The sequence below is a fragment of the Oncorhynchus tshawytscha genome, linkage group LG17, assembly GCF_018296145.1.
Source record: "Oncorhynchus tshawytscha isolate Ot180627B linkage group LG17, Otsh_v2.0, whole genome shotgun sequence".
NCBI lineage: Eukaryota > Metazoa > Chordata > Actinopteri > Salmoniformes > Salmonidae > Oncorhynchus > Oncorhynchus tshawytscha.
Window position 1 is genome coordinate 12,661,707 of NC_056445.1, and position 27,477 is coordinate 12,689,183.

Sequence of the window (27,477 nt, forward strand, 5' to 3'; positions counted from 1 at the left end):
AAATATCAAATTATCTGTATTTATATCAACGTGCATTGTTATAACGTTACTTATCAAATAAATCCAAAAATAAAAATATTTAAATCCTTTTTAGGTTCAAAGGTAAAACATGAAAGGTTGTTCGGAGGACACGCCCACTAACATACCGCGTGTTATTGTTTGCATTCGGGTGTTTGTCATCTTTAGCTAACTAGCTAGCTTAATTACATTAAATATGAACGTTATCTAGTCACACCAACGTTAGAATAGGTCATAAACTGCATGCAACAAACAGTTTCGACTGTGGAAAGAAGAGCATTGCCATGCCAATCTAGCTAGCTAGCTAGCTAGCTGACTAGCTCACTTTAGTGATTAAAACGTACTGTACGGTCTATGAAAATGACGACCACCAACATGATGGACATGTTTGAGGAAGGGAAAGTTCTGAAAATCTGTGCTCCTATGGTCCGGTATTCAAAGTAAGATGATCTGATATTCGTACATTTTCAATGACTTGTTCAGCGGTTTTGTGCAGATAGCTGAAATAGGTTGAGCAATAGCTATAACTCGCCGTTTTTTTTCAACTTTTCCAGGTTGGCATTCAGGTCACTGGTGAGGAAATTTGACTGTGACATTTGCTTCACTCCAATGATAGTTGCCCCTGACTTTATGCGTTCTGTCAAAGCCAGAGACAGTGAATTTACAACTAATGAAGGTAATATGGGATCACTTTTTTTCTTCAAGGAAATATTAGATGCCTCTCAAAATATAGGGGTTTGGTGTCTGTTGTCATTGATGTGTGGAGACTGTCAATTTGGTGTCAATTAAATCCAACTTTAATGCTCTCTGTCTCTCCCATCAGCTGACCGTCCTCTGATCGTGCAGTTTGCTGCTAGTGATGCCCAGACCCTGGCTGATGCAGCCTGTGTGGTCGCACCCTTCTCTGATGGAGTGGACCTCAACTGTGGCTGTCCCCAGCGGTGGGCCATGTCAGATGGCTACGGGGCATGCCTTATCAACAAACCTGAGCTGGTTAAAGACATGGTTCGACATGTCAGGAACCAAGTGGGCAATCCTAACTACACAGCCTCCATCAAAATACGGTAAGATCAAATCACCAAATATAATTGTTTCACTTTTACTTCAATGACAAAAGAGCTTGTTAAAGCTTTATTTAGCAAATAACTTAAGTGTCATGAAGTTCCTTTTGTAGTTGTTGTTTCCTCTCTCTTTTCTCAGAATTCACAAGGACCTGCGACGTACGGTGGACCTGTGTCAGAAGGCAGAGGCGGCAGGGGTGTCCTGGATAACGGTCCATGGTCGAACCGCAGAGGAGCGCCACCAGCCGGTCCACTTTGACGCCATCAAGACCATCAAGGACAGCCTGTCAGTCCCTGTCGTCGCCAACGGAGACATAAAGACCCTCCGAGATGTGGAGACCACTCACCAGCTCACTGGAGTTGATGGTCAGTTCTATTTGTGCAAATCACAATTGATTCTTTATTCCCAATATTGTGCACTACTTGTGACCAGAGACTCCAAAGGCAGTCACACGGGACTCTGGTCAAAAATAGTGCACTCAGTATGGGAATAGGGTGTCATATGAGACAGATCCTTAGTAACTACACATGTGTAGTTATTTCCATGGGAAAGACACTCTTGAAATAGCTTCATATTAAATCCCCTTATATAGGCCAAAGTGATCCACAATGAAAATATACGACAACATGGGGGGTTTCTGGGGGGGAGCCACTATCATGGTTTATTTTCAAAGAACTGCATAGCCCACTGTTTACTCGTTATCATAAACACTTTATCTGCTTTTCATCTGCATTTATTCTGTAACCTCTCATTCCCTCCAGGGAAATCATTTTCTGTTTATTGTGCCATCTTAACATATATTCATTGTAAGTACATAAATGGGTAGCTAGAGGTTCCATTCACAGAAATAATTTGAGAAAGATGGAATATATCAATACAGGATCTTTATTGTTAAATGGCTCACTCAAGACACTTCCCACCCCACGTGCCCTGTCCTGTAGGTGTGATGGCAGCTCGGGGGCTGTTGTCCAACCCGGCCATGTTCGCTGGCTACAACGAGACCCCTCTTGAGTGTGTGTGGGACTGGGTGGACCTCGCCACGAACCAGGGGACCCCCTTCACCTGCTTCCACCAGCACCTCATTTACATGCTGGAGAGGGTCAGCTCCCAGCCCGAGAGGAAGGTGTTCAACTCCCTGCAAAGCACCGCCGCAGTCATAGACTACCTCCACAACACATATGGATCCCCAGACACACAGACAGTAGGCCTATCATAAACACTGGCTGGGTATAATTTATTGTATGTTATTAATCATATTTCCAATGGAATAAAAGCTTTTATTTACTATATGACCTTTTTTAAAAATCTCATTCTGATAGAGGAGTGCAGTGTGTGAGCACGTAAAAAAAATCAGAGTGCAGTGTGTGAGGCTGCAATAAAATCAGATTCACTTCAACATGTCCAGTCAGAAATGGTCAAAAGGTACAAACAAAACCAAACACATTACACCGAATTTCAACATATTTGTCATTTCCATGATGTGTACAGTATGGTATTAACAATATATGGCAGAACCTTATTGGTTCTCAGTAGAGGATAAAACCGTAAACGAACAGCTACTGTAAAAGGTTATGTATGACGTCATTCCAATGAGACGAAAAAGAAGGAGTGAAACAACTGTCTCCAAAGTTTGCTTTTCTCTTTTCAACCTCCGGTTTCTTTGTTCGGGTGCCGCAGAGTAAGTTACATACTTTGCATAATTATTACGATATTGAACTTGATCATATGTGTAGTTACTGTGTATTTCACAAAAGTGCTAACGTTAGCTAGTACCAGTTAGCTAGATAGCTATCGTGTCCTGCCTTAGAAAAATATTGCCAGCTATAGTACCTGGCAGATGTCACTGCATGAGGCAAAGTCTTTAGCAATGTATAGCTAGCTACTATTTCTATGAGGCACAGCTACTATTTATATGATATAAGGACGTATGTTACACACTGAATGAAACAGCATACATTTAGTACTACTGGCTGTTATTTACCAAGCATGTGAACTTTGTAACATTACGTATCTAGCTAGGATAAGAGGCTTATCACTGAAACAGGAACAGCACTGTTCGCAATACATTTGTATTGGTGTTTTCACAGTTAGCTGAAATATATCCATAGGAAACTAGCTAGCTACGTAGCCAGTTAATTGTTTCTGTTGTTGACATCAACTATTAAACCAGTCCGTTTCCATTCTGGCAAAATAACCTACTGCCAGACTGGGAAAAGGACCTCTGTTGCTTAAAATGTTTAATCTTTTACAGACTGTATTTTTAGAGATGACTTTGCAATGGACTGCAGTTGCCCTCTTCCTCTATGTGGAAATAGGTGTACTCCTTATCCTCTGTCTACCCTTCATCTCAGCCACCAGGTAGGAATGAGCCCTAGGCAGTCCTGATACTGCAACAAGCCAGTAAGCAAAATTAAGTTGAAATCATGTCGAAAATACGTATTTTCCAGACATTGAGGTCAGGTTAATTTTCATTTCTGAACAACATATGCAACAACATATCACACTGACCCTCAACACGGGGGCCCCTCAGGGGTGTGTGGCTAGTCCTCTCCAGTACTCCCTGTTCACCCACAACTGCGTGGCAATGCATGACTCAACACCATCATTAAGTTTGCAGACTACACGACGGGGGTAGCCTGATCACCAACAGTAATGAGACCGCCTATAGGGATGAGGTCAGAGACTGCCAGGACAACGACCTCTCCCTCAAGGTGAGCAAGAGATTTAACAGATTTAAACAAGCACAAATCCTCACTCCAGTCGTTTGTAGTAATGCTCCGTAAAATTGGTTGCCAACCGCCATATAAAGTCCAAAGAAGAAAAAGAAGCCTGAAGGAAGGAGGAGAGATGAGAAACTCATTTGGTTTACCGTTTTATCTGTGGATTAATTGTTGGAGTAGTGGTCCTTGTTCATTTCATGTAAAATAACAACCCAATGTCTATATCCCAGGACAAATTAGCTAGCAGCAGCAAGCTAGCTAACAAAATTGCCATAAATGTTTAATGCTTTTTGACTTATCACCAAATTAATATAATTGGTTCAGAGTTTGTTTTGATATTTCTACCTGTGTTTACTGATCTTCTGGTGCGTGTGAACAAAATCAACGTGCTCAGGCATCCAGTTTGGTCAGCATATAAGCTGGTCAGTCCGGACCAGACCAAATGTGAATGAGTCATAGACATCTAGGCCAGTGGTTCCCAACCGAAGTGCCGCAGCACACTTGTGTGCCTTCAAGAACTCAGCTGTGCTGCAAAACCTTTCATAATCTTGATTATTATTTTAGATGACTCATTTATAAACCTGTGGAATGCACATTACTTTTTGACTTGGGAGTGCTAGTTCCATGCATTAAATAGCACAAGGTTCTGTCCAGTGCACTCACACTGTTATTACAGTTATGTCATTTGAGGGACATGTTTCACGAGCAAAGTAATTTGCATCATTTTACTTCATCTGTGAAAACAGGCAGGTCTGATTAGGATTAGCCAGAGTAATTTATTTCTTAATATATGCCTCTGGCCTTAGCTATACCTTCCATAGAAACAACGTTTCTCCCATTCTTTTCTGCAGATCCTCTCAACCTCTGTCAGGTTGGATGGAAACGTCGCTGCACAGCTATTGCACAGCTAAGTCCGGGGGCTGACTGGGCAACTCAAGGTCATTCGGAGACTTGTCAACGAAGCCACTCCGGTGTTGTTTTGGCTGTGTGCTTAGGGTCGTTGTCCTTTTGGAAGATTAACCTTTGCTCCAGTCTGAGGTTCTGAGCACGCTGAAGCAGTTTTTCATCAAGGATCTTTCTGTACTTTGCTCCGTTCATCTTTCCCTCGATCCTGACTAGTCTCCCAGTCCCTGCCGCTGAAAAACATCCCCACAGCATGATGCTGCCACCACCATGCTTCACTGTAGGGATGGTGCCAGGTTTCTTCCAGATGTGACGCTTGGTATTCAGGCTCGAGTTCAATCTTGGTTTCATCAGACCAGAGGATCTTGTTTCTCATGGTCAGAGAGTCCTTTAAGTGCCTTTTGGCAAACTCCAAGTGGGCTGTCGTGCCTTTTTTACTGAGGAGTGGCTGTCTGGCCACTACCATAAAGGCCTGATTGGTGGAATGCTGCAGAGATGGTTGTCCTTCTGGAAGGTTCTCCCATCTCCACAGAGGAACTCGAGAGCTCTGTCTGAGTAATCGCCGTGGTCTTGGTCACCTCGCTGACCAAGGCCCTTCTTCCCCGATGGCTCAGTTTGGCCAGACGGCCAGCTCTAGGAAAGTCTTGGTGGTTCCAAACTGCTTCCATTTAAGAATGATGGAGGCCACGGTGTTCTTGGGGACCTTCAATGCTGCTGAAATTTTGTGGTACCCTTCTCCAGATCTGTTCCTTGACACTCTTGGAGCTCTACGGACAATTTCTTTGACCTCATGGCTTGGTTTTTACTCTGACATGTACTGTCAACTGTGGGACTTTATATAGACCGGTGTGTGCCTTTCCAAATCCCGTCCAATCAATTGAATTTACTACAGGTGGACTCCAAGTTGTAGAAACATCTCATCTCTCATAGCAAAAGGTCTAAATACTTTATGTAAATGTGGTATTTCTGTTTTATTTTTTATATATTTGCAAAAAGACCTAAACCTGTTTTGGCTTAGTTTTTTTAGGGTATTGTGTGTAGAATGATTAGGGGTGGAGTATTTAATCCATTTTAATCCATTTTAGAATAAGGTAGTGTCTTTGGGCTATCATTAGACTGTTATATTATCAAATCAATTCTCTGTGTAATTATTAAGTGATTAAACCAATCATGTAAAGATGAATTAACTAGGAAGTCGGGGCACCACGGAAAATGTTGTTGAAGAGTTACTATTTCCCGAATGTAACTCTCTTCAGATATTTTCTTATCGATTACAGTCACTTATTAATCTATTATTACCTCAGTCATATTCTGAATGTTGCAAACTCTTGGATATCTGCACAAACCCTAGCATAAATGATGAGTCAGCGATATACAAATTGACGTAATTTATTTACCAACTAACTAAATAATCACACAGAATTACATAAACACACACAGGATAGGTTACACATTGAGTGCTACATAATGCAATGAGAAGTCCTTAATGGACTAAACCGATATGACGGCTTGTTACACAAAATTAAAGGGGAGGGCATGTAAGAAAGAGCAGGACATAAGACATAAGACACTATCATACACACAGCTGATAACTAGGCTCATTGAAATGCTAATACTTTGCACATGAACACCCACTCTTTCGAAAGGAAGTGCAATTTATATATTTACGACTATGTCATGTTGTTTCTCTGTTGAAATCGCTGGTCCATCTGCTGGAGAGTCAGCGACAGAAAGTCTCTGGTTTGTCCACCAGAGATCAGTCTTTCGTAGTTGTAGCTCTGTTATAATGGATACGTCAGATGTACCAATGGTTGTTGATAGGGAAATGTTCTCCAGAATGGATCTTTCAGAGGACCAATCGGTAGTTCGATATGGAAGTGTTCTCTTGTCTTTGGTCGACTTTACTAGACTATTTGACAAATACAGCTGCAGACTGTGAATGTGTAGTCTTGTAGTTTTCTTAACCAGCTCCATGCTCTCTGGTCTTTAGAGTAGAAGCCATTTCAACATGGGTCCCTGCGTTTTCTTGACTAAATGTAAATTTTGTCACGAGTGCTATTTACATCTTCTCACAAATAGTTTCATATTTAATCATATCAGTTTCCCAACATTTGTGTGTGACCCTGGTCACTGGGAAATATACACATTCAGAGACACAGTTATGTTGTTATACAGTCCTTCATGGGATCCCAAAACACAACTGATCTAACATAATTGTTATTTAAGTGCCCACGGATCATTCCAACCGTTTGGACAAAGATAAATATTGTTTAATTCCCCAATCTGTTGATGTTGTCGTTTTTGGCGGGAGGACTCCCTTTGTTCCACAGAGGTTTCTCTCCCTCAATATTGCATGACAAGGAAGAGCGAGTTTCTGTAAGGTATTTACGACCATCATAAAACGGCCAACTTCACCCCTCTCCCCCTCTGTAGACCGGGACCCACTGTAACCTGATCCTTCGGATCCTCACAGGAGTCATGACACTGTAATGTCTGAAAAGGGAGGGGGGGGTGGCCTTAGCCCTCACCCTCCGATCCAACAGGTCCCAGACCTGCTCAATGGGATTGAGATTTGGGCTCTTCGCTGGCAATGGCAGAACACTGACATTCCTGTGTTGCAGGAAATCACGCACAGAACGAGCAATATGGCTGGTGGTATTGTCATGCTGGAGGGTCGTGTCAGGATGAGCCTGCAGGAAGGGTACCACATGAGGGAGGAGGATGTCTTCCCTGTAACGCACAGCGTTGAGATTGCCTGCAATGACAACAAGCTCAGTCCGATGATGCTGTGACACACTGCCCCAAACCATGACGGACCCTCCACCTTCAAATTGATCCCGCTCCAGAGTACAGGCCTCGGTGTAACGTTCATTCTTTCGACGATAAACGTGAATCCGACCATCACCCCTGCTGAGACAAAACCGCGACTCGTCAGTGAAGACCACTTTTTGCCAGTCTTGCCTGGTCCAGTGACGGTGGGTTTGTGCCCATAGGCAATGTTGTTTCCGGTGATGTCTGGCGAGGACCTGCCTTACCACAGGCCTACAAGGCCTCGGTCCAGCCTCTCTCAGCCTATTGCGGACAGTCGGAGCACTGATGGAGGGATTGTGTGTTCCTGGTATAACTTGGGCAGTTGTTGTTGCCATCCTGTACTTGTCCCGCAGGTGTGATGTTCAGATGTACCGATCCTGTGCAGGTGTCGTTACACATGGTCTGCCACTGCGAGGACGATCAGCTGTCCGTCCTGTCTTCCTGTAGCGCTGTCTTAGGCGTCTCACAGTACAGACATTGCAATTTATTGCCCTGGCCACATATGCAGTCCTCATCATGCCTCCTTGCAGCATGACTAAGGCATGTTCAAGCAATTGAGCAGGGACCCTGGGCATCTTTCTTTTGGTGTTTTTCAGTAGAAAGGCCTCTTTAGTGACCTAATGTTCATTAATTGTTGAACAAGCATGGGAAACAGTGTTTAAACCCTTTACAATGAGGATCTGTGAAGTTATTTGGATTTTTACAAGTTGTCTTTGAAAGACAGGGTCCTGAAAAGGGGCCGTTTGTTTTTTTTGCCTAGTTTATATATGTGTGTGCGTGCGTGCATTCTGATTCCTTTACTTTTTCCACATTTTGATACGTTACAGCCTTATTCTAAAATGTATTAAATAAAATAAAAAGCATCACCAATCTACACCCAATACCCCATAATGACAACGCGAAAACAAGTTTTTAGACATTTTTGAAAATTAATTCAAAATGAAAAAACATACCTTATTTACATACGTTTTCAGACCCTTTGCTATGAGACTTGAAATTGAGCTGCAGCTGCATTCTGTTTCCAATGATCATCCTTGAGATGTTTCTACAACTTGATTGGTGTCTACCTGTGGTAAATTCACACACCAGTCTATATAAGGTCCCACCCTTGACAGTACATGTCAGAGCAAAAACCAAGCCATGAAATCGAAGGAATTGTCCGTAGAGCTCCGAGACCAGATTGTGTTTGAGGCACAGTTCTGGGGAAGGGTACCAAAAGAATTCAGCAGTATTGAAGGTTCCAAGAACACAGTGGCCTCCATCATTCTTAAATGGAATAAGTTTGGAACCACCTATACTCTTCCTAGAGGTGACCGCCCCCCCCCAAACTGAGCAATTGGGGGAGGGGGCCGTGGTCAGGGAGGTGACCAAGAACCCAATGATCACTCTGACAGAGCTCTAGAGTTCCTTTGTGGAGAAGGGAGAAACTTTCAGAAGGACAACCATCTCTGCAGCACTCCACCAATCAGGCCTTTATGGTAGTGGCCATCCATTTAAAACACTGTATCACCATCTATTTAAAACATCTCAAACATGTCCATAATTCTGCGTGCCCAGTTTAAAACCAAATTGAAAAGACCCCACACAATAAATCAAACATGGAATTAACACCAATAACAATTATTCATAACTGGTGTGCGTGCGTGCGTGTGATAAACCATAGGACAAAAACACACAAATGTTCAGGCATTCCTTATCTGGAAGCTCCATTTACGGCCTAATTCAGATGTCTTTGTACTTATAAAACTGCAGAATTTCACTAACTGCTCTCCCAAGACCACAGTTTTGGGAACATTGCAAAGAGCGAGATAATGACACCCCATCCTCTCCTGGAGGAGAGAGTGTACATTTCTTTAGCGTTCCCTATGCTACATCTTAATCAGCAACCTAAAAGTTTAAATTACAAAGTCCACTGTCCTCCCTCCAATCATTAAGCGTTTGTTTTAATCCACCCCAATGTGTATGTACCCTTTATTTAGCATATACTACCCATAGACACGGTGACTTTTATCTGGCCACTGAGTCTAACCATTTACTTCCGTATATGACTGGTCTCTCTTTTCCCCATGATTTTCCATAACCACCGCACCACCCGAACAAACATTTTAAAAGGTCATTTTAGGTTTGGTAACCCCAACACTTATTTCTCGTGACCCCTCCTCCCTTTCGTCCATTCTATAAATCTATTTCATCATTCTTTTTTTCAGACATTGTCTTTAATTCTCGCAAGGATTATCCGACCTCCAAAATCGTCTCCACTTCCTACAATGTAAAATTATCCGGGTCTTCGTTACTGGTCCTATGTTTAAAGACAGGTAGTAATCGTATCGCTTTCAATGCTGCCCCTGTTACTTTGCTCAATGTAACGCTTTTCCTTGTCGTAAATGTAGCATATTTCTTATTGTAAGGAATCAGCGATATTTGATCCCAGGCATCTATTAGAAAGTTGTGTGAGACGTGGCCTCCAACGTCTCCCTTCACATAGAAACTGCCATATCTATGAACCACTATCGATCGAACCAAGGCCGTACACCATTTTGTGAGAGTTTCCTGCCCTGCTCTCTTCAAGAATGTTCGCTGCATGTTCTTTTGTAAAAAAATAAATAAATGCAAACACTCGCATCGCAGCATTCCCTCTGAATGCAGCCGGTGCAGTATGCTCCATTACCACACTCCACGTATTCTTCCAATAACCAACGGCCCCACATATAAAATAGGAATCTTATCGCCCTACACTTTGATGTTTTTTCGCTACGTTTCCCTCCCTGTTTTTTTGTCTTACCTTGGCCTTTGAAACCACTGTTATTGACTTTCATTGTGACTGACTGTATTAACTAACCCCTTGCACAACTGCGAAATGAGCGGAGTTAGAGGGTGATGCTTTAAGAGTGGAATCTTTTTCATACATATTCGAGCTGATTTGGTAGAATGCTTGTGCGCCTCTATGGCTTTTTTAAACTGCTCTTCCTCTAGCCCCGCTTTACAGGGAGAATCGGGACCGCTGGTCGCAAATACAATATTTATTATTCCGAAGCCTCTCCCGATGGTGTCCAGAGTGTATCGATTTTTTCACTCCCGGCTCTAATACACACCTTTTTTATTAACTATTTCCCAAGGTAGCGATACCCACTTCCCCGAGAGTAGTTATGGTATTTGTGCCTATTAATTGATCACTGCACCTAATACCTTGTATTAGAACCAATGCTATAGCGTCTGCAAATGTATTACTGGAGAATACTGGTGACCTATCTTATTCCAGTGTTATGCCTCATATCACTGTTGTTAACACACATTACCAAAATGATTCACAGTTTTCTTCCTATTTCCACATAATCTGTCACGGTTCCCTGCCCCAATAGGGCATTAACCAACCTCTCTCCTTATTGCTACTGCTAATACACTCGAATCATGTTCAAACAACATCATTTTAATATATTAAAGAACTTACAGGCAACCTTTTATCACTATCCACATACACTCTACTGCCTCACTGCCACTGTGGCTGGCACTTTCATCCCCCTTCCAGATCTCACAGAGGAATACCCCCACTAGGGACCTATCCTATACGGAACCTACCCTACACTGTAATGTCAATCATGGATCTCGGGACCTATCCTTATGGAACCTACCCTACACTGTAATGTCAATCATGGATCTCGGGACCTATCCTTATGGAACCTACCCTACACCATAATGTCATTCATGGATCTCGGGACCTATCCTTATGGAACCTACCCTACACCATAATGTCATTCATGGATCTCGGGACCTACCCTTAAAGGAACCGACCGTACTAGTACACAAGCATAACAATTTGTCCATACGCACACTCTGCGGCCTTACGATCACCACGGCTGGGACTTTCATTCCCCCTTTACGGGTCTAGTAGGGAACCAACCCCACTCGGGATTGACCCCCTAGGACTTACCCTTTGCTGGTACCAGCCTGCAGGTACCAGCCTGGCTTACCTTCCGGGATTTAGCCTAAAGCTATGACCGGTCGTAATACAATGGGACTACTGAATATGCTCAGGCTTTCTAGGTCTGTATCCTATAATTGGTTCAGCCTACGGCAACTTCAGGAGAGTAGAAAGCCAGCGGGAGGGGGATGGTCAGGTTAATATATGTTTTATTTTTCTTCTGGTTATCTTGATCTCTTGCTCCCTCTTGAGTCATTTGTGTCTCATTTAATCAAACAGTTCACTTAAATCGTCAGACAAGCATCTTAGATTATCTTATTAAAACACGTGTCTATATATGAAAAAATACATGTATGAAAATGTAGACAAATCTATTAGTTCGAAAGAACAGATGACTTTCGGTCTACTAGGATTTGTTTTAGTCGGGAACAGTCCTAAGCTGCATCCAGTGCTATTTAATTAGACATTGACTTGCTGTTGCAGTGTTCTGAGTCTCAACATTATGTTTTTGTGCTGTTTTGCAGATGGCAGTGTATCTTCCAGCTGAGAATATGGAACAAAATGGCCAGGTTTTGGAATAAATTCTTCCTCGCCATGATCATAATCCTTATAGTCCTCTTCCTTGGTAAACTGATGTCAAAAAGTGTCATGTTTTAATTTACTCACAGATCATAATGACAATCTCTCACCAGAGATCTTACAATCTCAATGTTTTACCATGTTTAACGATGTCATACCACACCTGCACGCCCTCCTGTAGATGCTTTGCGTGAGGTGAGGAAGTATTCGGGGGTGGGAAACGGCAAGGATGCTAATCTGCATCCCAACATGTTTGACCACCTCCACATGAAGCTGTTCAGAGCCCAGAGGAACCTCTACATCTCTGGCTTTACCCTCTTCCTCTGGCTGTAAGTCTTGGATCGGTCTGTCCATCACTCACCCATCGACATACTGAGTCCTCGCTGTGTCGTCATCACATTGGGATGGATACTGGTGAAAAGATAGCCAGTGCATGGATCGTCGTAGTCATAGAGATGTCTTAATTCATTACAATGACCATAACACTCTGGTCGTTTTCAGTATGGCACACCGTAGCAAAATGTTTATCAACGGAAAACAAAAAATGTGTTCGGAAGGACAAGTTCAGGTGGCAGCTGAAGTATTGAACACAATCTATGTGTGTTGTTTCCCTACAGAGTTCTGAGGCGGGTGATCACTCTGATCAACCAGCTGGCGACAGAGTCTGGCACCACGGCCTCTCTGCAGATCAAGGCAGAGTGTGCCAACCAAACTGCCAATAAATACATGGAGGACAATGAGCTATTGAAGCAGGTAAGATCATACCCAGTATCACTGCCCTTTCTGCACCTGAGCCCGTATTTAAAAGGGTCTCAAAAAGAAGAGGAGTGCTGATCTAGGATAATGCCCCCCTTGTCCATGAAAACGTATTCATTTTGATCTAAAAGGCGTAACTGATGCTATATCAGAATTCCTACTCTGAGATGTGGGCCTTCATCCACACTAAAAGAAACTAAAGTTATTTTGGTACTGCATATGGTTGAGAAGTGTGGTAAGTGGTTCATGTTTGTTATTCTTCCTCGCCATGACCTGTGTTTGTTTCAGACTCTGATGTATGGGAAGGGGGACAAGGCCACAGCGGAGGGAAACGAGCTGCTGAGGTCAGAGATGGAGAAACTGAGAGGAGAACTGAAAGGCTCAGAGGAAGGTAAGGAAGAAACACACAATCATTTTGTGACCGACTGAATAATAGAACCACAAATCCAATAATATTTCAATAAAGTGAAAATGTACAACTACAATAACCACCCAAATGAAATCGGACTATAATGACAATAAAACAAACATGGGCTTCAATTTCTGTTCGAGAATATGCACTCGGACCCATAGCATGTCACCTTGTAGATAGATTGGAGGATATGCATGGGAATTGGATGATAATGGGAATGCTTTGTGGTTAATGTTTTCCCTAGCCTTGATAAAGTCCCAATCCGAGATGGAAGCTATGAAGAAACAATCCGATGGACTGACCAAAGAATACGACCGACTGCTGAAAGAACACCAGGTAACCCCAGACTTGCTCGTACATACAGTATCTACACTTAGCCTACAAAAGTATTCACACCCCTTGACTTCATCCAAATGTTGTTACATTTCGCCAATGGTCAACACACACTACCCCATAATGTCAAAGTGGAATCATGTTTTTTGAAAATTGCTGAAATGTCTTTTTTATTTTTTTTATTTCACCTTTATTTAACCAGGTAGGCTAGTTGAGAACAAGTTCTCATTTGCAACTGCGACCTGGCCAAGATAAAGCATAGCAGTGTGAACAGACAACACAGAGTTACACATGGAGTAAACAATTAACAAGTCAATAACACAGTAGAAAAAAAGGGGAGTCTATATACATTGTGTGCAAAAGGCATGAGGAGGTAGGCGAATAATTACAATTTTGCAGATTAATAACACTGGCGTGATAAATGATCAGATGGTCATGTACAGGTAGAGATATTGGTGTGCAAAAGAGCAGAAAAGTAAATAAATAAAAACAGTATGGGGATGAGGTAGGTAAAAATGGGTGGGCTATTTACCGATAGACTATGTACAGCTGCAGCGATCGGTTAACTGCTCAGATAGCAGATGTTTGAAGTTGGTGAGGGAGATAAAAGTCTCCAACTTCAGCGATTTTTGCAATTCGTTCCAGTCACAGGCAGCAGAGAACTGGAACGAAAGGCGGCCAAATTAGGTGTTGGCTTTAGGGATGATCAGTGAGATACACCTGCTGGAGCGCGTGCTACGGATGGGTGTTGCCATCGTGACCAGTGAACTGAGATAAGGCGGAGCTTTACCTAGCATGGCCTTGTAGATGACCTGCAGCCAGTGGGTCTGGCGACGAATATGTAGCGAGGGCCAGCCGACTAGAGCATACAAGTCGCAGTGGTGGGTGGTATAAGGTGCTTTAGTGACAAAATGGATGGCACTGTGATAAACTGCATCCAGTTTGCTGAGTAGAGTGTTGGAAGCAATTTTGTAGATGACATCGCCGAAGTCGAGGATCGGTAGGATAGTCAGTTTTACTAGGGTAAGTTTGGCGGCGTGAGTGAAGGAGGCTTTGTTGCGGAATAGAAAGCCGACTCTTGATTTGATTTTCGATTGGAGATGTTTGATATGAGTCTGGAAGGAGAGTTTACAGTCTAGCCAGACATCTAGGTACTTATAGATGTCCACATATTCAAGGTCGGAACCATCCAGGGTGGTGATGCTGGTCAGGCGTGCGGGTGCAGGCAGCAAACGGTTGAAAAGCATGCATTTGGTTTTACTAGCGTTTAAGAGCAGTTGGAGGCCACGGAAGGAGTGTTGTATGGCATTGAAGCTCGTTTGGAGGTTAGATAGCACAGTGTCCAAGGACGGGCCGGAAGTATATAGAATGGTGTCGTCTGCGTAGAGGTGGATCAGGGAATCAAGAAGAAGGCTGCACAGTACTGTCTTTTATCGATGGCGGTTATGATATCGTTTAGTACCTTGAGCGTGGCTGAGGTGCACCCGTGGCCGGCTCGGAAACCAGATTGCACAGCGGAGAAGGTACGGTGGGATTCGAGATGGTCAGTGACATGTTTGTTGACTTGGCTTTCGAAGACCTTAGATAGGCAGGGCAGGATGGATATAGGCCTGTAACAGTTTGGGTCCAGGGTGTCTCCCCCTTTGAAGAGGGGGATGACTGCGGCAGCTTTGCAATCCTTGGGGATCTCAGACGATATGAAAGAGAGGTTGAACAGGCTGGTAATAGGGGTTGCGACAATGGCGGCGGATAGTTTCAGAAATAGAGGGTCCAGGTTGTCAAGCCCAGCTGATTTGTACGGGTCCAGGTTTTGCAGCTCTTTCAGAACATCTGCTATCTGGATTTGGGTAAAGGAGAACCTGGAGAGGCTTGGGCGAGTAGCTGCGGGGGGGGGCGGAGCTGTTGGCCGAGGTTGGAGTAGCCAGGCGGAAGGCATGGCCAGCTGTTGAGAAATGCTTGTTGAAGTTTTCGATAATCATGGATTTATCGGTGGTAACCGTGTTACCTAGCCTCAGTGCAGTGGGCAGCTGGGAGGAGGTGCTCTTGTTCTCCATGGACTTCACATTGTCCCAGAACTTTTTGGAGTTGGAGCTACAGGATGCAAACTTCTGCCTGAAGAAGCTGGCCTTAGCTTTCCTGACTGACTGCGTGTATTGGTTCCTGACTTCCCTGAACAGTTGCATATCATGGGGACTATTCGATGCTATTGCAGTCCGCCACAGGATGTTTTTGTGCTGGTCGAGGGCAGTCAGGTCTGGGGTGAACCAAGGACTGTATCTGTTCTTAGTTCTGCATTTTTTGAACGGATCATGCTTATCTAAAATGGTGAGGAAGTTACTTTTAAAGAATGACCAGGCATCCTCAACTGACAGGATGAGGTCAATGTCCTTCCAGGATACCCGGGCCAGGTCGATAAGAAAGGCCTGCTCACAGAAGTGTTTTAGGGAGCGTTTGACAGTGATGAGGGGTGGTCGTTTGACTGCGGCTCCGTAGCGGATACAGGCAATGAGGCAGTGATCGCTGAGATCCTGGTTGAAGACAGTGGAGATGTATTTGGAGGGTCAGTTGGTCAGGATGACGTCTATGAGGGTGCCCTTGTTTACAGATTTATGGTTGTACCTGGTGGGTTCCTTGATGATTTGTGTGAGATTGAGGGCATCTAGCTTAGATTGTAGGACTGCCGAGGTGTTAAGCATATCCCAGTTTAGGTCACCTAACAGAACAAACTCTGAAGCTAGATGGGGGGCGATCAATTCACAAATGGTGTCCAGGGCACAGCTGGGAGCTGAGGGGGGTCGGTAGCAGGCGGCAACAGTGAGAGACTTATTTCTGGAGAGTCATTTTCAAAATTAGTAGTTCGAACTGTTTGGGTATGGACCTGGAAAGTATGACATTACTTGAGTCGAAGTATTCAACCCCTTTCTTATGGCAAGCCTAAATGAGTTCAGGGGTAGTGATAGTGAATGTTCCTGAGCGGCCCAGTTAGTTTTGACTTAAATCTACTTGAAAATCTATCTATGGCAAGACCTGAAAATGATCAACAACCAATTTGACAGAGCTTTAAGAGTTTCGAAAAGCATAATGGGGAAAATACTTCTCAATCCAGGTGTGGACAACTCTTAGATTTACCCATGAAGACACTCAGCTGTAATCGCTACCAAAGGTGCTTCTACAAAGTATTCACTCAGGGGTGTGAATACTCATGTAAATGAGAGATTTCTGTATTTCATTTTCAACAAATAGTGCCAAACAAGGCAACTTTTTTTTCACTTTGTCGTTATGGGGTATTGTGTATAGATGGGAGAGAATATTTTTTTAATTTAATCCATTTTGAATTCAGGCTGTAACACAACAATGTGAAATTAATCAAGAGGGATGAATAGTTTCTGAAGGCACTGTATATATTTGATATTACTGCTCACCCTGCCTTGTTCAAAGCTGTATATTATTACCCTGCTCAAATGTAAACAGAAAACTACAGCTCTGACTTTAGTACTACTATTGTACATTTACTTGTGCCACTTCAGATATACTGTATATATTCTTTATTTTTCCAGGATCTTCAAGAGAGTGGAGATAAAAAGGATGATTGATTGGGCTTATGACTACAGCGGTCAGAATGTTTACAGATCGAACCAAGAAAGCAGAAATACTGTCAGGCACGCTGTCACTTTCCTTTGACACACTGAAGCACTGTGCATGATGTCACCAAAATACTCCTCCAAGGCCTCACTGAGCCGCCAAACCTCAGATAAAAAGCACCTGAGCACATTTGTAATAGAATAGCTACTAGACCAGCCTAGAAATAGTGTTTCTATAATTCGCTGACTTTTGGAGAACGGATGGCAGTACAAGCTTCAGATTACAGTGGTCGTCTACTGTGAATATATTTTTGATGTAATGGGCTTGCTATGTAGTTTTTTCCCCCTGTATATCGCAAGAGCACCACCATTGCATTCATCCTTCTTTTATCATTTTTACCTTAGCAGCAATGCATATTACAGATTGAGTTGTATGTGTTTTGTAAAACAAAATTAGCATTGAGTTCATAAGGGGTAGAGAAGCTATATTGAGTCATTTTTGTTGTTGAATATTTGATATCAATGTTCTTCATTCCTCTTAGATGTGGAGGGTTTCTGAATATTACACAGGGTCATGATTTTCTGTTTTGTAATAAGGATAGTGAAATGGAAAAGTCTGGGGAAATTCATCTTTCCTCTTCTCACCCTGACTCCCTGTATTGACTGTCGTAGCCCAGGGTTTGGGTTGGGTAGACTGGGTCAGCATTTGAAGTGGGATTGATAAGCGACCAACAAATCTTCCTCTAGCCTCCATCCCCTATCTCTTATAGGGCCCCAGTACTGTACTGTACATCCTCCAGTACTGTACTGTACATCCCCCAGTACTGTACTGTACATCCTCCAGTACTGTACTGTACATCCTCCAGTACTGTACTGTACATCCTCCAGTACTGTACTGTACATCCTCCAGTACTGTACTGTACATCCTCCAGTACTGTACTGTACATCCTCCAGTACTGTACTGTACATCCTCCAGTACTGTACTGTACATCCTCCAGTACTGTACTGTACATCCCCCAGTACTGTACTGTACATTCCAAAACTAGCGGACAGTATCATCGCTGACAGAATAAGTGCCTTTCAGATGATTGTAGATATATTTTCAAGTACAAAAATCTGGTTGGAGTAAGAAAGTTGTTTTCAATATTTCAGTATGGCTCATTATTAAAGTTGTTTTTGCGGCTAAATCTGTTATTTTTTACTTTGGAAAAATTGTCTCCACATACCAACATGTTATCCCATATTAAAAATGTTTTATTATTGTAGATATTCTCTTTGTTTAATCAAAGAAATACAACTATATACATTCAGATGTTTTAAGGTTGTGAGAAATGCCATCCATTTCATTTGTTAAAAAAAAACCCCAGAAGGGATTCAATTAAAAATGTTCCTTGGTATCACTTGCCAAATCAACATATATTTGGCCCACGAACCCCAGTGATTGAAATAATCACCTGTATAATATTTAGTGTTTATTCACTAAATGTAGGTCCAAACTTCATTCAACCTGAGAATTGGCTATGATGTTTTTGTTCTGATATTTTGGCACATTACGAACTCTATTCAATTCGTATCGTGGAAATTCAGCACGCGTGTGATTAAAATATAAAGGCAGTATTCCAACGTCAGCGGAGACTGCATTCACGGTAAACGCGGCATACAGTGCATTCGGAAAGTAGTCCGATCCCTTGACACTTTCCACGTTATGTTACAGCCTTTTTCTAAAATGTATTAAATACATACAATTTCTCAGCAAACGACACACAAAACCGCATGGCAAAGCGAAAACAGAAATACCTTATTTACACAAGTATTAAGACCTTTTGCTATGAGACTCGAAATTGAGCTCAGGTCCATCCTGTTTCCATTGATCATCCTTGAGATGTTTCTACAACTTGATTGGTGTCCACCTGTGGTAAATTCGATTGATTGGACATGATTTGGAAAAACACACACCTGTCTATATAAGGTCCCATGTTATCAGTGCATGTCAGAGCAAAAACCAAGCCATGAGGTGGAAGGAGTTATCCGTAGAGCACCGAGACAGGATTGTGCCGAGGCCCAGATCTGGTGTAGGATACCAAAAAATGTCTGCAGCTTTGAAGGACCCCAAGAACACAATGTCCTCCATCATTCTTAAATGGAAGAAGTTTGGAACCACCCAGATTCTTCCTAGAGCTGGCCGCCTGGCCAAACTGAGCAATCGGGAGAGAAGGGCCTTGGTCAGGGAGATGACCAAGAACCTGATGTTCTCTCTGACAGAGCTCTAGATTTCCTCTGTGGAGATGGGGAAAACCTTCCAGAAGGACAACCATCTCTGCAGCAACTCCCCCAATCAGCCCTTTATGGTAGAGTGGCCAGACTCCTCAGTAAAAGGCACATGACAGCCCACTTGGACTCTCAGACCATGAGAAACAAGATTGAACTCTTTGGCCTGAATGCCAAGCGTCACATCTGGAAGAAACCTACCACCTACTGTGAAGCATGGTGGTGGCAGCATCATGCTGTGGGGATGTTTTTCAGTGGCTAGATTGGGAGACTAGTCAGGATCGAGGGGAAGATGAACAGAGCAAAGTACAGAGAGATACTTGATGAAAACCTGTTCCAGAGTGCTCAGGACCTCAGACTGGCGTGAAGGTTCACCTGCCAACATGACAACGACCCTAAGCACACAGCCAAAACAACGCAGGAGTGGCTTCGTGACAAGACTCTGAATGTCCTTGAGTGGCCCAGCCAGAGCCCGGATTTGAACCTGATCAAATATCTCCGGAGAGACCTGAAAATAGAATAGCTGTGCAGCGACCCTTCCCATCCAATCTGACAGAGCTTGAGAGGATCTTCAGAAAGGAATGGGAGAAACTTTCCAAATACAGGTATGCCAAGCCTGTAGCGTCATACCCAAGAAGACTTTAGGCTATAATCGCTGCCAAAAGTGCTTCAACAAAGTACTGAGTAAAGAGTCTGAATACTTATGTAAATATGATATTTCAGTTTATGTTTTATAAACTTCCTATGTCTGAAAACCTGTTTTTGCTTTGTCATTATGGGGTATTGTGTGTAGAGCGATTTGGGGGGGATTAATCAATTATAGAATAAGGCTGTAACGTAACTAAATGTGGAAAAAGTCCAGGGGTCTGAATACTTTCCCGAAGGCACTGTATGTGGGCTCAATTGGAAATTGCCTTTCCATTTCTATCTCGCAATCGTAAACGCTTCAGCGATTAAGGATTGAATAGAGCCCTAAAACGTTCAAACGTACATTTACAACCTATACACATTGACACGCAGACTGACCAATAAATTACGCAAATTTTCTTTACTTCTCATAATGAATGACACCTACAGTGGATAGTCACTGATGGTAGAACTATAAAACAGTGTAATGGTTCAGTGGATGTGCATTTGATATCTATAATTATCTTTGCGTTGTTAATTGTATGTATCACAATTCATTGTGATTTTACTGTAACTTTCTAGACAGAGATTCATTTACTACCAGTATACAATACTTCCACCTAGTGGATTTGATCAGAATTGAAATAAGAAAGCTCCTGCTGCACAACAAAGGCAGAGAACAGCTATGGTAAGCTGGCACAGTGGCATCCTGTGTCACAACACAGTCACACAGACATGATGAACAGTAGCTCTGTTTATACCTGGTGCTAACATGTGTCCGTTGTCCTCATTCTGATTGTGCCCACATTTTTAGACAGGTGCATTGTGATGTGATTGTGATCAGATCTTACACAGCAAATTCTCCAGTGTTAAATCAAAACTGAGTGTTACATTTAACACTGGTCCTTGTCTATACTAGTCTACACTTTTCAGTGTTAATTTAACACACTGCTTAGTGTAAAGACTTATTTGAATATTTCCCAGAGTGCCTTGCATTTTAAGTGAATTGTGGAGTTACCACCCATGACTGCATTTGTTAGTTACAAAGATATGGTTGTTGCATTCATCCAACTCTGGTCCTTTGGCCTTCACCAAGTGAGAACTTAAGTGAATATGTTATCATTAAAATAAAATTATATACGACAGTACAACACAACTCATGAGTCCTTATTTTGAGGACTTAGTTTGAACCCCAATACAGTGGCCAGAAACTCACAGGCAAAATCAAAAATCAAACTTTTTGTCACATGAGCCGAATACAACAGGTTTAGACTTTACCGTGAAATGCTTACTTACAAGCCCTTAACCAACAATGCAGTTCAAAAAGAGTTAAGAAAATATAACACAATAAGAATAACAATAACGAGGCTATATACAGGGGGCACCGGTACCGAGTCAGTAGGCGGGTGTACAGGGTAGTTAAGGTAAGCTGTACATGTAGGTGGGGGTGAAGTGACTATTATATAGGTCCTGGATGGCAGGAAGCTTGGCCCCAGTGTTCTATTGGGCCGTTCACACCACCCTCTGTACCGCCTTACGGTCAAATACCGAGCAGTTGCCATACTAGGCAGCGATGCAACCGGTCAGGATGAAAAAAACCTTTTGAGGATCTGGGGACCCATGACAAATCTTTTCAGTCTCCTGAGGGGGATTTTTTTTTGTCGTGCCCTCTTCACGACTGTCTTGGTATGTTTGGACCATGATAGTTCGTTGGTGATGTGGACACCAAGGAATTTGAATCTCTCGACCCGCTCCACTATAGCCCGGTCGATGTTAATGGGGCCCTATTCGGCCCTCCTTTTCCTGTAGTCCACGATCAGCTCCTTTGTCTTTCTCACATTGAGGGAGAGGTTGTTGTCCTGGCACCACACTGCCAGTTCTCTGAGCTCCTCCATATAGGCCGTCTCATCGATGTCAGGCCTACCACTGTTGTGTCGTCAGCAAACTTAATGATGATGTTGGAGTCGTGTATGGCCACGCAGACATGGGTGAACAGGAAATACAGGAGGGGACTAAGTACACACCACTGAGGTGCCCCAGTGTTAAGGATCAGCTTGGCAGATGTGTTGTTGCCTACTCTTACCACCTGGGGGCAGCCCGTCAGAAAGTCCAGGATCCAGTTGCAGAGGGAGGTGTTTAGTTCCAGTGTCCTTAGCTTAGTGATGAGCTTTGTGGGCTCAATGGTGTTGAACGCTGAGCTGTATGAACAGCATTCTCACATAGGTGTTCCTTTTGTCCAGGTGAGAAAGGGCAGTGTTGGGTGTAATTGAGATTGCGTCATCTGTGGATCTGTTGGGGCGGAATGCGAATTGGAGTTGGTCTAGGGTGTCCGGGAGGCTGCTGTTGATGTGAGCCATAACCAGCCTTTTAAAGCACTCATGGCTACCAAAGTGTGTGCCACGGAGCGGTAATCATTTAGGCAGGTTACCTTCGCTTCCATGGGCATAAGGACTATGGTGGTGTGCTTGAAAAACGTAGGTACTACCAACTCGGTCAGGGAGAGGTTGAAAATGTCAGTGAAGACACTTGACAGTTGGTCCGCACATGCTTTAAGTACACGTCCTGGTAATCTGTCTGGCCTAGCGGCTTTGTGAATGTTGACCTTTTTAAAGGTTTTGTTCACATCGGCTACTGAGAGCGTTGTCACAGTCATCCAGAACAGATGGTGCCCTTGTGCATGTTTCAGTGTTGCTTGCCTCGAAGCGAGCATAAAAGGCATTTAGCTCGTCTGGTAGGCTCGCGTCACTGGGCAGCTCGTGTCTGGGTTTACCTTTTGTAGTCCGTAACAGTTTTCAAACCCTGCCACATCCGACGAGCGTCAGAGCCGGTGTAGTAGGATTCAATCTTAATCCTGTATTGATGCTTTGCTTGTTTGATGGTTCGTCTGAGGGCATAGCGGGATATCTTATAGATATCCAGATTACTCCAGATTACTCTCCCGCTCCTTGAAAGTGGCAGTTCTTGCCTTTAGCTCGATGCGGATGTTGCCTATAATCCATGGCTTCTGGTTGGGATATGTACATACAGTCACTGTGGGGACGACGTCGTCGATGCACTTATTGATGAAGCCGATGACTGAGGTGGTGTACTCCTCAATGCCATTGGATGAGTGGCCACTAGGAGCGGCGCTTCTGGGTGAGCATTTTCTTGTTTGCTTATGGCCATATAGAGTTGGTTGAGAGCGGTCTTAGTGCCATCTTCGCTTGTAAAACGTCAGCCATGTTCTTCGGCGCCATCTTGATATAATCAGGTGTGCAGGTCACATTATGCTGGGTGGCAAAGTGATGTGTAATTCCTAGTAGAATCCAGACAGAGTGGGGTTAGCCTACGTTTGGCGCAACCTGGCATTCGCCAGCAACCTGCATTCAGAATGATTGGCGGGTTGGGAAGAATAAGAGATGAGACTACCTAAAGCATCTAAACTGGAACAACTATTTCGGTGCTGGGTGCAATAAGTCCAAGTAACATATTGGATTAGTTTAGAAAATTGCATGTTATTTATATTTGAGTAGCATAAGATAAATTAATTAATCAATGTACATGCAAAAACATAGATATTAAAATAAACCATTTTTTAAAATCTACCTGCAATCGAGCATTCTGGGAAATATAATGATGGGTGTGGTTTTGGTTTAACCCTTGTTATTAACACCAACAGTGGGGTTCTTTTACACCACTGAGTGTTAATTTAACACTTGCAGCGCTACAAATGTTAAACTGAAATATCAACACTAGGTAACACTGACCAATTTGCTGTGATTAAGTGTAAACGGACAAGATCAGGATGAAGGATGCATGTTCGAACCAGGTATAAACAGGGCTATTGAGATCATATTTTGGCAATGTTTACAGTAGAGAAACACAGAGTGTCTGACATTCTCTTTCAACAGATTGAGGCTGTCTAACAATATTATAATGTAGACGACCTTGGGAGTTGTGGCAAAAATACTCAGTGACCGAAACTGGACTCTCGCTGCAGTAAAAACAATTAACCAATGGTTAACAAATCCAATCAAATACTTTCTTTGTAAAAAAAAACAAAGATGACATTCTTTGTTGTTACATTTGTGTTTTTGTCAAATACAGCAGGTACAGCCATGAAATACGTCAGTTATATCAAAACATGTTTTTTGTTTGTTTTTAAATATACATAACCTAGACAGGTTCAGTACAAATATATAATGTATGTTCTATGAGATGGTCTGGTGCAGAGTGTTGTTGGTTCCTGCACATCTCGCGTGTGTGTGTGTAACATGAGAGATCAGGGGAGATTGTCTCAGACTGTCACAGCCGTGTCTCTCTCTCTGTGTTGTTGTAGTCTGTTGTGGAAGTCCGTAGCGATTGGTCCGAGTTGGAGGCTAGGACTTCCTCTTTCCTGAGTACCTCCAGTTCTGCTCCTCCGTTGGCCACTTGGTGGGCACTGCGTTCCTCTCTCCGCAGGTGTCGTTTGAGCAGCACGAATCCCAGTATACACAGCAGGAAGGAAACTGTCCTCAGGCCCATAGTTAGACCCAGGTAAGCTATCCTGAGGAGAGAGAGACCAGGGGATACACACACTCAACGTCTTGACATTACACTGGTGATTCAAGTGGCAAGGCTACTGGGGTTGCCTTCAATATTGTCTTGAAAATCAATGTTCAGCATCTGATGTTATAGAGGGTATGCCTCTCCGACATTATCACTTTGAAGTAAGTGTGTGGTCTGTGTGCGTTTTTGTTGTGTATCAGACTTGACCAGTAGTGTGTATGTGTGCATTACCTGTATGCTGTAGTGTTGTATATCCGACAGGCTCCTCTCCCTCCGCATCTCTTCTGGCCCCACTTCAGACACGTGGTGTCGATGATCGCCCCAAAGTAGATGGGCGCTGGGATGCCCGCTGTTATAACACAAGTACACATAAAATGATCTACCAGTAATATGGAGGTGGCTAATCTTGGTCATGGAAAAGGGCAATGTGTGCAGGATTGTGTTCCAACCCGCCCAGGATTGTGTTCCAACCCAGAGCTAACACACCTGATTCACAAGTAATCATTTTTCAAGGATTACCTTTGCAACAGAGTGGATTTTTAAGAGGATTTTGTTCAGGGTATTAATCCTAATAGAAGCTGATTAGTGGAGAAATGTGTGACTTGGAAACAAACTGGCTGCAGCTAGTTTTATATCAGGGTTGTTAAGCTGCGTTGGCTCTGAGACGGGTATGGCTTGATCAGACAGGAGTAGGAGGAAGTTGCCCCTAGACGCTGATCTAAGGATAGTTTTGTGCCTCCCACATGTTAACATTTTGGGTGGTAAACTGATCCTAGATCTGTGATCTGACAGTATTGACTCACCAAGTGTACGTGTGGACAGAGTATGGAACCCCAGAGCCAAGGACTTCAGTTGAGGCTTGATACACCTGCATGGAAGAACACCATCATCAACTTGAACTTTACCATAACTATGAAAACAGATAATAGATATAGATCTGAAGATATTATAAATGAAATGTTATGATATGAAAGTATCCACAATTTAGTTCATTATTAAGTTTGCATACTCAAACCGCTTTAACTTCTTATGGCTGGGGGGCAGTATTGAGTAGCTTGGATGAATAAGATGCCCAAAGTAAACGGCCTGCTCCTCAGTCTCAGTTGCTAATATATCCATATTAGTATTGTATATAAAACACTCTAAAGTTTCTAAAACTGTTTGAATGATGTCTGTGAGTATAACAGAACTCATATGGCAGGCAAAATCCTGAGGAGAAACAGTTCCCATTGAAATCCCCTTGAGATATTAATGATGTTGCACTTCCTAGGGCTTCCACAAGATGTCAACCGTCTATAGAAATTTGAATGAGACTTCTACTGTGTTGTGGGACTGAATGAGAGCAGAATGTATCAGGTGTCTGGCAGTCAGCCATTTTCTGATCATGCGCATTCCTCATGGTATCCACTTGTGTTCCAATGCTCATCAAGACACAAAGGAATACTCCGGTTGGAACTTTATTGAAGCTATATGTTAAAAACATAATGATTGATTCTGTACTTAGTTTGAAATGTTTCTTCGACCTTTAATATAACTTGTTGAAGTTTTTGTCCGATGTAACGCTGACCAGAATGGATATTTGGATATGTATACCAAACGCGTTAACAAAAGGAGGTATTTGGACATAAATAACAGACATTATCGAACAAAACAAACATTTATTGTGGACCTGGGATTCCTGGGAGTGCTTTCTGATGAAGATCATCGAAGGTAAGGGAATATTTATCATGTAATTTCTTGTTTATGTTGACGCCAACATGGCAGCTATTTTGACTATTGTTCTGAGCGCCATCTCAGATTATTGCATGGTTTGCTTATTCCGTAAAGTTTTTTTGAAATCAGACACATCGGTTGCATTAAGGAGAGGTATATCTATAATTCCATGTGTATATCATCTACATTTATGATGAGTATTTCTGTTGAATGATGTGGCTATGCAAAATCACTGGATGTTTTTGGAACTAGTGAATGTAAAAGCGCCAATGTAAACTCATATTTTCATATAAATATGAACTTTATCAAATATAACATACAAGTATTGTGTAACATGAAGTCCTATGAGTGTCATCTGATGAAGATCATCAAAGGTTAGTGATTAATTGTATCTCTATTTGTGCTTTTTGTGACTGCTATCTTTGGCTGGAAAAAATGGCTCCTGCGAGGCCGAGGGCTGGGATACATTTTTTTTATTTTTAAATATAGGACAAAACACACAAAGAGAGACCTAAGACAAGAACATAGCATGGCAGCAACACATGAAAACACAGCATGGTAGCAACAGAACATGACAATAACATGGTAGCAACACAACATGGCAGCATCACAACATGGTACAAACATTATTGGGCACAGACAACTGCACAAAGGGCAAGAAGGTAGAGGCAACAATACATCATGTGAAGCAGCCACAACTTTCAGTAAGAGTGTCCATGATTGAGTCTTTGAATGAAGAGATGAAGGTAAAACGGTCCAGTTTGAGTGTTTTTTGCAGCTCGTTCCAGTTTCTAGCTGCAGCGAACTGAAAAGAGGAGCGACCCAGGGATGTGTGTGCTTTGGGGACCTTTAACAGAATGTGACTGGCAAAACGGGTGTTGTATGTGGAGGATGAGGGCTGCAATAAGTATCTCAGATAGGGGGGAGTGAGGCTATTCAGCTGTTCTCTCAAGACGCAGAGCAAAAACAGAAGCAGACCCATCTCAGACAACTAAGACTCTAAAAATATCAGAACAAAAGGAAATAGGCCACTGCCAGTAACTTCATTTGTCCCAGTAAGGGCAACACATTTCATCAGGGTCAGCTGATCGAGCTTTGGGCCGATCTGCTGGATTGTGGTTTGTGTTCGTGTGTGTGTGCGTGCGTGCATGTACATTTGTGTTTGTGTGTGCGCATTTGTGTACATGCTCAAAGCTGGCCAAGGCTAATCAAGGACTAGTTTTAGCCAGTAACAGTACTGCACCAAAT

At 42.9% G+C, this 27,477-nt stretch overlaps 2 protein-coding genes across 3 annotated transcripts in view; one reads left to right on the forward strand and one right to left on the reverse strand.

Annotated features, from left to right (window-relative positions):
- The first annotated feature begins 129 nt into the window (after nucleotides 1-129).
- On the forward strand, nucleotides 130-17,293 carry LOC112216884 (tRNA-dihydrouridine(20a/20b) synthase [NAD(P)+]-like). The gene is made up of 13 exons (XM_024377025.2): nucleotides 130-458; nucleotides 573-694; nucleotides 842-1,082; nucleotides 1,219-1,445; nucleotides 2,022-2,292; nucleotides 2,710-2,758; nucleotides 3,332-3,438; nucleotides 11,958-12,058; nucleotides 12,194-12,341; nucleotides 12,630-12,765; nucleotides 13,057-13,159; nucleotides 13,425-13,516; nucleotides 17,071-17,293. Exons 1-13 carry the CDS (start codon nucleotides 373-375, stop codon nucleotides 17,104-17,106), a joined length of 1,719 nt encoding a protein of 572 aa, XP_024232793.2. The 5' UTR covers nucleotides 130-372; the 3' UTR covers nucleotides 17,107-17,293.
- A 5,860-nt stretch (nucleotides 17,294-23,153) lies between these two features.
- LOC112216885 (solute carrier organic anion transporter family member 1C1-like) overlaps nucleotides 23,154-27,477 on the reverse strand; it is a 52,149-nt gene continuing 47,825 nt past the window's right edge. For both annotated transcript variants that reach the window (XM_042300195.1, XM_042300194.1), the window contains exons 13-15: nucleotides 25,320-25,384; nucleotides 24,748-24,865; nucleotides 23,154-24,514 (exon numbers count right to left, since the gene is read on the reverse strand). In XM_042300195.1, coding sequence (XP_042156129.1) covers nucleotides 24,274-24,514; nucleotides 24,748-24,865; nucleotides 25,320-25,384 — 424 coding nt within the window. In that variant the 3' untranslated portion in view covers nucleotides 23,154-24,273. The remainder of the gene's footprint in view (nucleotides 24,515-24,747; nucleotides 24,866-25,319; nucleotides 25,385-27,477) is intronic.

Coding starts and splice junctions, on each gene's coding strand:
- LOC112216884 (XM_024377025.2), top strand. CDS start 373: ATGAAAATGACGACCACCAACATGATGGACATGTTTGAGGAAGGGAAA. Junction 12,766..13,056: donor ACAATGAGCTATTGAAGCAG/GTAAGATCATAC, acceptor TGTTTGTTTCAG/ACTCTGATGTATGGGAAGGG. Junction 13,517..17,070: donor GACTGCTGAAAGAACACCAG/GTAACCCCAGAC, acceptor TTATTTTTCCAG/GATCTTCAAGAGAGTGGAGA.